General features: G+C 46.5%; 1 protein-coding gene across 1 annotated transcript in view; it reads left to right on the top strand.

The window, feature by feature from the left end:
* rnf43 (ring finger protein 43) overlaps positions 1–9375 on the top strand; it is a 70643-nt gene extending 61268 nt beyond the window's left edge. Inside the window, exons 3-9 of the mRNA XM_083693475.1 lie at positions 2707–2781; positions 2948–3082; positions 3846–3947; positions 4139–4309; positions 4448–4550; positions 4745–6253; positions 6442–9375. Coding sequence (XP_083549601.1) covers positions 2707–2781; positions 2948–3082; positions 3846–3947; positions 4139–4309; positions 4448–4550; positions 4745–6253; positions 6442–6467 — 2121 coding nt within the window. The 3' untranslated portion in view covers positions 6468–9375. The remainder of the gene's footprint in view (positions 1–2706; positions 2782–2947; positions 3083–3845; positions 3948–4138; positions 4310–4447; positions 4551–4744; positions 6254–6441) is intronic.
* The last annotated feature ends 345 nt before the right edge of the window (positions 9376–9720 follow it).

A 9720-nucleotide genomic window follows, 5' to 3' on the forward strand; every position in this document is an offset into this window, starting at 1 on the left:
ATATTTGCGTAGGTGTTAGTTTGTTATGATGTCTGCTCACATGTCTGCCAGCTGTGTGTGTGTGTGTGTGTGTGTGTGTGTGTGTGTGTGTGTGTGTGTGTGTGTGTGTGTGTTTGTGTGTGTTCTCTGCCCTCAGATCCTCCGGGCCCTCAGGTGATTGTGTGTCTGTGTGTGTCTGTGTCTGATGTTTGCGACAGTCATTGGGGTTTACGGAAGCCCAGAGGGGACATACAGACTGGAGCACCCTGCTGCCTGGTGCTATCTGCTACCTCTATCAGGGAGAATCTATTGAAATGATTTCACTCTCTGACACGGAACAAAGCAAAAGGTCACCAGCATTAATGGATTTTACAGTTCACCATCAAACAGCATGCATTGATTTGGAAAAGTATTCATATGTCAAAAAAATATTCATTGTCATTGTAGCATTGACAATGACAAAGCTAGCTCTTGTTCAGTAATTTTTGTTGGTGACATTTTTATTAATTTTATTTTTATTTTTTGGTGCAAATCCCAGATCCTATCTCCTGATCAAATATGTCCTATCATGTTGTATCTGAATAGGATAGATGTTTGCTAACCACAAAGCTGGCTATTACAGTTTAGACCATAAAAAAAGCAGGAATGTTTCGACACTCACTTTGGCTCTCCTTTTAATTGCCTTGTTTGAGTCTGAATTTACTTTTCATATGATAAAGAGACTGTAAAAAGTTAAATATATATAGACCCAATTAATCATGTCATAGCATGAGTTCTTTCTTTTCCAGCTCTTTCTTTTCCGGGTTTTGGGTTCATAGAAACCTATAGGATTGGACAGTACTTAGCCACCACACTGTGATACGATAATGACATAATAGGACCACAGTAGCCAGTTTAGAAATATATTTATGATATATTCTTGAAATGGCTCTTGTGGTTCTTTAGTGGGAACTCTTGCAGCTTTGTGGTTGAGACCATTTCAGTCTTTAGTGTGTGTGTGTGTGTGTGTGTGTGTGTGTGTGTGTGTGTGTGTGTGTGTGTGTGTGTGTGTGTGTGTGTGTGCCACAAGTATAGTATTTTCCTGCATTTATTACCACGATTAGAGGATATGTGGGCTTCATGCTGGGTAGGGAACTTGCTGGGTTGGGAACCCCAGGTAAAGCAGATTCCCACATGTCGAAGTTCTGTTTTTTTTTTTCTTGTGCTGCCGCGCCCCATTTAGTCTCATATGCGTACAACCATTACAATCCTAATGAAATTATGAGCTTGTTGACTTGCGTCAGTGTTGGACGCTAGATCAAAGGAATCTATCAAGATGCGTTTATTTTCTATCTGACCTCTTTCTGATCATATATACAGTGCCCTTTGAACCTTAACCTGTAATGTGATTGACTAGGCACACACTGAACCACACACACACACACACATACACACACACACACACACACACACACACACACACACACACACACACACACACACACACAGTACTTGGCAGCTCTTATAGTCTACAATGCAATCTCAGGAAATAGGGGAAGGAGGGGTGCACTGCTGACAGTTTGTGTATACAGTCAAAGGAAATGTGTGTTTCTACTGTAGTCATGTATTAACTTTCCCTTTTTGTTTTTTGAAGTGTTAAAAAGTGATCTAGAGTTCAATGGTGCTGTTCCTCCAAGGGGTTTTCTCATTAACTTGTGATTAATGGATCGCCTGAGTGATGACTTCACCTGAATTTGTGTGTGACTGCGTGTATAGATGTGGAAGTGTGTGAGTGTGCGTGTGTGTGTGTGTGTGTGTGTGCGTGTGCGTGCGCGTGCGTGCGTGCGTGCGTGTGTGTGTGTGTGTGTGCGTGCGTGCGTGTGTGTGTGTGTACATGTTTACCCTTTGGCTCACTCCTGCCCTAAGCTCATGTTAACCTGAGAGACATTGTTTTGTGCTGTGTTTGACCTGGGTGATCAGTTGTTTCAGCTTGCGGCTCCTCTTCATTAAACCATTGGCAGGGAGTCAGTCAGGAATGCCATCCTCTTGAGAGCATGTGTTGAGACATTCAATGATGAAAAGGCTGCTATTTATTTTTCTGTCTTTTTCCGAGATTTGCTTTTGTAGAGAACACACCAATAACACAAACAAATCTCATTGAGCCAATAAAAACATTGACAGGTCAGGCAGGCCTCATATTGCTGTGTCTGAGCTAAGGTTCCCGTACTCCTACGTTCTCCTGCCTTACTGCGATGCCATGTTTGTTTTGGTGTGAAACTGGAGATGGCACACTTGCGACCCTCTGCCCACGTTACCGCAGCCCCCTCTCTCTCTCTCTTCTCTCTCTTTCTCTTCACACTCCCCTGCTGCCTACAGGAATGGAGGGCAGGCACCTGCACCCTCTCATGTGTCCTCTGCCACCCCCCCCCCCCCCCTCTCTCTCTGTCTCTCTCAATCCATTTCTCCTCACAACTTACGTCTGGGTTGAACTGTGGTGTAAGCAGTGTTGTGTGGAGTACTGTAGTGAGAACAGTGCATTTGGATTACGGCCGACTGTCTGAAGTTGTCCGTCTAGAGCCAGGTGAGATTGTGTAAGGACTGAACTTTGGCCCTAGTGTTAGACTGTGACCGTGAGCGTGTGGTATGACTGCCATCTAGTGATGGCTGCCTGCACAAACATGTAGAAGGATGACATTTTCCTTGTTCCCCAGTGTGTGACTCTGGTCTGTCTTATGGTGTGTCACTCAGGCTCGTCTGGCGCTGGAGAGAGGGGCTCAGGCTGTCATCTTTGATGTCACAGATGACGCCACCGCTGCACTAGAGGTGAGGGGTGGAGCTCACCAGAGGACACAATCACACAGCATGACAAAGTAACAACAAGAGTATTGATATGATTGCTCTCTTAACATAATGTGTCATCCCTCCTTTTTCACTAATGTCTGCCCCCCCACCCCCACCCCCACCCCCACCCCCCTACACACACACATAGCTGCGTGAGTCGGACTCCCTGCCCCACCCGGTGGTGTTTGTCAGTGCTGAGCATGCGGAGGAGCTGATGGGTTTGGTCAACAAGAATGAGGAGGCCAGGGTTCGCATCGAGGTCATGATGGTGCCACCCAAATGGGTAAGTCTGCGACGCCTGTGTAATAATGCCTGGCATATCAAGATATACACATACACACACACACACACACACACACACACACACACACACACACACACACACACACACACACATTCCCCTCAAAGGTCCATGAGAAGTTCATGTTCCCCATTCTCTACCATAGAGTTCATATCTGTGGTACTCAAGTCTGCCCTATTCCTCTTGTAATACTCATAGTGGTTTGACATTGGCCCCTCCCCCTTTTGTTAAGTGGGCCCTGGCGACAAGAGGTAAACAGTGGTGCTGTTGACCCTCCAGAGGAGAAGCTGGCTGTGTGGTACTGAGAGGCCTCTATTGACTCTGGCTGGAGTGGGAGCTTTAGTTCTCTAAGTGTTCCGTAAACATAGGTGTTATTATTACTACCTGGCCTGTGGTGTCTCTTATCAAGGAGCCTGATTTAGTGGCGCCAAGGCTATGATGCTTGGATGCATGATGTGTAGATGAATGAAAGTGTGACACATCTCTCTCTCTCTCTCTCTCTCTCTCTCTCTCTCTCTCTCTCTCTCTCTCTCTCTATCCCTCTCTCTCTATCCCTCTCTCTCTATCCCTCTCTCTCTCTCTCTCTCTCTCTCTATCCTCTCTCTCTCTCTCTCTCTCTCTCTCTCTCTCTCTCTCTCTCTCTATCCCTCTCTCTCTATCCCTCTCTCTCTCTCTCTCTCTCTCTCTCTCTATCCCTCTCTCTCTCTCTCTCTCTCTCTCTCTCTCTCTCTCTCTCTCTCTACAGCCCTCCTATGATGTTGGTATCCTGCTCACTATAGTCCTGGCTATTCTGGCCATCATTATGATTTTTGCTTTCCGGTACAAGTGCAAGTCCAACAGAACCTGGGTAAGCGAAAAACACATCCTGTACTCTTATCACAAGGCTTTTCCCCTTCCTCTCTATTAAAGTTGTAGCACTTGTAACAAATCATCTTTAGTGGTTGTTTTGGCACGTTCTTTTACTCCAACTGTAGACTAAAGAGTTAACCATAACCCTTTAAAACATTCCAATCTTGATCTCCTCTGCTCTGTGTTTAGGACTCAGTCCACCAGCAGACAATGCGTGCCATCAGTCGTCTGGAGACCAGGACCTACAGCTCCCAGGGCTGCACAGGCTCACAGCGCCACCGTGTGGGCTGGGGGTCCGCCAGCAGCTCTAACTCCAGCCCGGTCTGTGCTATCTGCCTGGAGGAGTTCCTGGATGGACAGGTGGGTCACTGAGAGATAGAGAGAAAGAGACAGACCCAGGGAGCAAGAGAAGAGTGAATGTCCTTATCATACATGTATGTTATGTTTGTGCTTGTAATGTGAGTGCTTCTCTTAGCTGAAAGCCTGTTTGTGTCACAGGACCTGAGGATCATCTCCTGTGCTCACGAGTTCCATAAGGAGTGTGTGGACCCATGGCTGCTGCAGCATCGCACCTGCCCCCTCTGCATGCACAACATCATGGGTAATGACCAGTGGGGGAGGCTCTATTGTGTGTGTGTGGGGGGGGGGGGTGTCATATAAGTAGCTATCTATCTGTCATTTTCTGATTCTGCTCACTTGCAACAATCCTGCGGTAGGTCTACAAATGAACAGTGAGTTGCACCCTGTAGTGGTGCGTATGTGTGTGTTTTCTGACTGTGTTTTTTTTGTCCACAGGGACTGAGCTGGCATCACGTCAGCCCCAGAGGAGCAGACTCCAGCAGACCCCTGAGTACAACCAGAGCTTCTTGCACCACCCCTATGCCGGCCCCCACCCCCACCCCCACGCCTTCCCCCAGCACCCCATCCCCTTCTCCATGAGGCCCCACTACCCCCGTGGCCCCTCTGGACCCTACCCCTCCCTGGGCCACTACAGCGGCTCCCCACCCCTGGACCCCCAGACCTTGCGTTTCCTCCCCAGTCGGCCGCTAGGCTCAGGCTGTGGCTACCACCTTCCTGCAGAGGGCCTTGGGAGGCCCCACAGGACAGGAGGCAGCTGCAGGACAGCGGGTCACCCGGGGTCTCACTACGCCCCCCGTCGCCCCTGCCACGGCTACCGCACAGGCTGCACCACTCAGCGCAGCGCCTCCAGCTCCCGACTGCACCACGCCCCCTCCAACGCCCCTCAGACCCGGGCTGCAGTGGCTGGCAGCCGGCAGGACGAGGGCAGCTGCTCGGGGGGCAGCTATCACACGGAGCGCAGTGGCTACCTGGCGGATGGGCCAGCCAGTGACTCCAGCTCAGGGCCGTGCCATGGCTCCTCCAGTGACTCAGTGCTCAACTGTACTGATGTGTCCCTGCAGGGTGTCTACGGCAGCTGGTCCACCTTCCGCAGCTCTCTGAGCAGTGACTATGATCCATTTGTGTACTACGGGCCGGGGCCGGGGCAGGGCCGTACCCCCCGCAGGAACAGCCTGGAGGCAGGGGCCCGGCCCAGGTCTCTGGACTCAGTAGTGAACAGAGGAGGCTGCCCAGAGGAGCAGCTGCAGCAGGCTGTGTTCAGCCATGTGCACTACCACCGCCACAGACACCACCACTATGAGGATGGGCTGGGGGAGCACAGCCAGGGCCCAGGCAGGGGCTCTGATGAGGAGCAGGGGGCCGGTGTTGGCCCTCCCTCCTCTCTGGACAAGGACTCTCCTGTGTGCCCACTAAAGCATAGCCCCTGCCAGTGCCCCAAGTCAGACCCCACAGACAGACCCCCCCATGGGACAGAGGGCCAGGACCATGAGCCCAGCCCCCCCTCAGGCCCTCCTGTCCTGATACCAACAGCCCCCTTACAGCCCCCAGCCCCCTGCTGTCACCAGAGTCATGGACACCCCCACCGGAGGAATGGCCGTCTGGGGGGCTGTGTGCTGGACGGCCCCTCTGTACGCTTTCACCAGAGCCTGGAACTGCAGGATGACTGTAGCATCCACATCCACTACGGCCAGGGTCCAGGCTACTGCTGCCCCCCTCCTGACCTGCCCCCCACCCTGCTGCCCGTACCCCTCATCCTGGACTCTGGGGGCCTGGAGGACTGGCCCTGCTGTGGAGGGGCCCATGTGGTGTGGCAGAAGCGGGTGCAGCAGGCCCACTCAGAGCCACAGCTGGACAGAGCCCAATGCAGGATCCACCACCATAGCCCCGTGGCAGACCGCAACACAGACATTTGTGTATACTGCCAAACTTTACACAACAATCAGGGTAGGTGTACTAATCATCAGCCTTTATTAGGCATGTGAACATCTGATCTCTTACTCATTGGATATCCCTACAGGAATATCCTATTATGTGTAGGCCTATGGTAATCTTCATTTCCTCATGTTTCCTCATCATCTGTGTGTTTCTGTGAGTGTGAGAGAGGTAAGTAAAGCTGTTGCCTCTGTCCCCAGGATCAGAGGAGGAGTCCGGTGTGTGAACTCGGTGCATCCCCAACTTCAAGCTGCTACACAGGAGTCAGAATGGACAAACTCATCATCGGCCATCTTTCTCAAGTCTTCCAAATAATTCCACAACATACCTGCATTCAGACAACATTTCCCAGCCACCTCCAGTCCTCAATCCCCAGAGTTCAGCTGTCTAACAGAGATCAAAATGAGTCAGATGATGATTGTTTTTAATCTTTGTTTCAACCATTAAGTTGATTAAATGAGAAGCACAAGTATGGACCTCAAATTGCTCAAAGTAGCTGTTGAATTACATTATTTCAATGTATGATTCTGAGGTTTGTCTCAAAAATGGTTTTGTCCTTCAAGATGGAGTCTGGGAGATGCTGGGGAAAACGTGTACATCACAAACGGGAAAACAACATGTTTTATAATGTTCAGCCTTGTTTTTTTGTTTTGTAAATTACAGGAAGAATTCAGTACCAACATGATATTACAAGTTCCCAGGCTCCTTAGTGACCACAAGGAACTGATCACTGCTGAGGGTGTGAACCTTGGTTCTCCTCTTTCTCTCCCACTTGATTTGATGCATAGAAAACACAGTCACCTATCGGCCAATTGATTGGTTGAGTGGATGGTTGATTAATAATTTGGTTTAACTGAGAGGTACTATTAATACTTACTTTATTTTCCTTACATACTTAATTTCAACCAAATTGGTACCTACTGTATCTGGATTAAGCATTTTCTCCGCTTAGAATGACAGAATACCCAAAGCGTCTTGCTCTTTCTAGCCTACCTCATCAGATTTGTGCCCCATAGACATGGGGCAGTTATTTCTCAAAGGTACTATTGTAGCTCATATTCTTGCCATTACCATGGAGCTATAGGAAAGAGCTATGGCGCTTCTCTCTGGACAACCTGTCCCAGTGGTAGTTCATTGTTCTCTCAATCCCACAGGCAGTGAGCATGCTGGGAGGTCACTGAGGCAGCATCGGACTTGCGTTGGTTAATTCACAAATGGCAGCTGTTTTCATCACATTTTGTTTGTGTGTTTCGGTTCATTTTTAGTCTGTAATTTTGTTTTCATTGTTAAAAGAACCTGATTGACTGAAATGTGTTATTATTACAAGCTATTTTATTTGCTTTTGTCTTTTTCATGTTGCCAGTGGTTACTTATGTTTGAGCTGAGTGTTGTTTTGTGGGGTTCGTGTAGAAGGGACCCATCAGCGCAACACACACTCTGAGTGGAGCCTCGGCTTAGGAAGGACATTTACCATGTCTTCAGCTCTTCACCCCTGACCCCATCACCCACATGACCTACACAACCTTATTATATGTCCCCCCGCAAGGATATATACTTTGCCATTACTCATTGTCTACCAGCAGCTAAAGCTCACCAAGGGTGCTCTTGAACATTGTAGCTATAGAATAAAAAATATACATAATTACTATGTATATATATGTAATAACTGGAGGAAAGCCATGAAAAGCAATTTGACTTTGGGAACATACAGTACCAAGCATTGACCAAATCTGTGGCCTTAAGAGCTTTGTAATGAAAGCCTGGTGTACTCAGTCAAGCACTTTCCCTGATCCTGGGATGAAACATTCTAGGAGATCAAAACACTGGAAGAATGAAACAATCTTTATAGGCTGAGTTAAAGAATCCCGTTATAGTGGAAATCTGTCATGTTAAATGTTTATTGTTCTAACCCCGATATATTATTGTGCTTACTGTATACACATTGAGGCTCATTGAGAATGTGAAAGGAGACTGGTTTCCCTCAGCAGTCACACTGCAGTCAGGCACACGCAGCCAACATGGAGCTCTCTAGTATTACTAAAGAGACTGGTAGCACTTCAAATGAACTCTAAATGGAATTTGGCTAGTCTAGTAACACGCTGATCCATCAAATGCTAATTATTGCTGGATGACTTTGTTCTGATGGATTGAGATGAGTCTGCTAGCTACATCATGTTGCCTTATTGATTCAGTTTTGATTCAGGGGGCAGTGGGAACTTTGTCAACTACTTCCTGTCGATGAATTGAAGTATTTTATTAGATCATCAAATAACCCAATACTTTTAGATTGCGTTATCCAACCAAAGAAACAACGTTTTGAATGCAATCAACTACATGATACCGTTTGTGCCTCATATTATTCTTCACTCAATCTAAATTCTTTCCTCAATCTGTTTTTACTAACAAGAAAAAAAATGTTGGATAAAAGTAATATGCAGTCAAAATTGTGGACAATCAGTGAAGTGATTATGGATTATACACCTCCCCCCAGCAATTTGAATTACAATCCCCCCTTACCAATACCTCGTTTCTAATGTGTTTTGCGACAGCTTCTCTAGCTAATAAATCAGGTTTTGTATGTCTGTTATTTGTTTGTGTAAATAACAGTCCCCTGGCTAGAGCTGAAAATGACTGAATCACAACCAGCACTTTGGCTTCAAAAGATTTCCAACAGGAAAAAACTCACCACAAATAACCAAAGCACTACTACACAACTACTAGTACAAGAAAATAATACTCAAATCAGTAAAACGTCACTGAACGTTTCGGGTAGTTTTATCCTCCTTAGGGTCCTTTTCTGTTTGTATTGTGTTTTGTCTTTGAATGCATAATGAGCTGAAACTGCCTTTTTCTAATAGAGCACAATCCCTCTAGAAATGTAAGGGATCTGTCAGTATATTTTGGATACTTTGTGTACAAAAAGAGAAAGAAAAAAACAGAAATGAAATAAAGTGTTGTATTTTATATATAATAGAACATTTCAATATGGTGATATGTCACTAATATATTTATTTACTAATATATTTATCCATTTTTGTCCAGGTCTGAAAAGCAATATATGGTTTCTTTATAGAACAATATCTATATGAAACAAACAAGTGCCATCACAGTTGTATCAACCTGGCTTCATTCCAATTATATGCAAATAAATTATTTTGAAATAAAATCTCTGGTGTTGAATACAGTCTCTATGATCTTCAGAATCAAAATGGTGTTTTTGTTTCCTGTATCTCTCAAGCCCCATTTTTAGAGCCAATGTACTGTTCAATAAACCACACTTCTGCAATCATAAGCCTCTTGACAAGATGACACAGATGTGTGTATGTTCTGAAGAACTGCTGAACAACCCAAACTAGAATGCCGGTTCTTACCTTATCTTACCTATTCAATGCAGGTCAAAGATGGAAGACTGATGAATATTACCACTCAATAGGGGTGTTTTATAGCTTGCTTTTTAACATCTTGTCCCACACATTTAT

The sequence above is a fragment of the Argentina silus genome (assembly GCF_951799395.1).
Source record: "Argentina silus genome assembly, chromosome: 2".
Taxonomy (NCBI): Eukaryota; Metazoa; Chordata; class Actinopteri; order Argentiniformes; family Argentinidae; genus Argentina; species Argentina silus.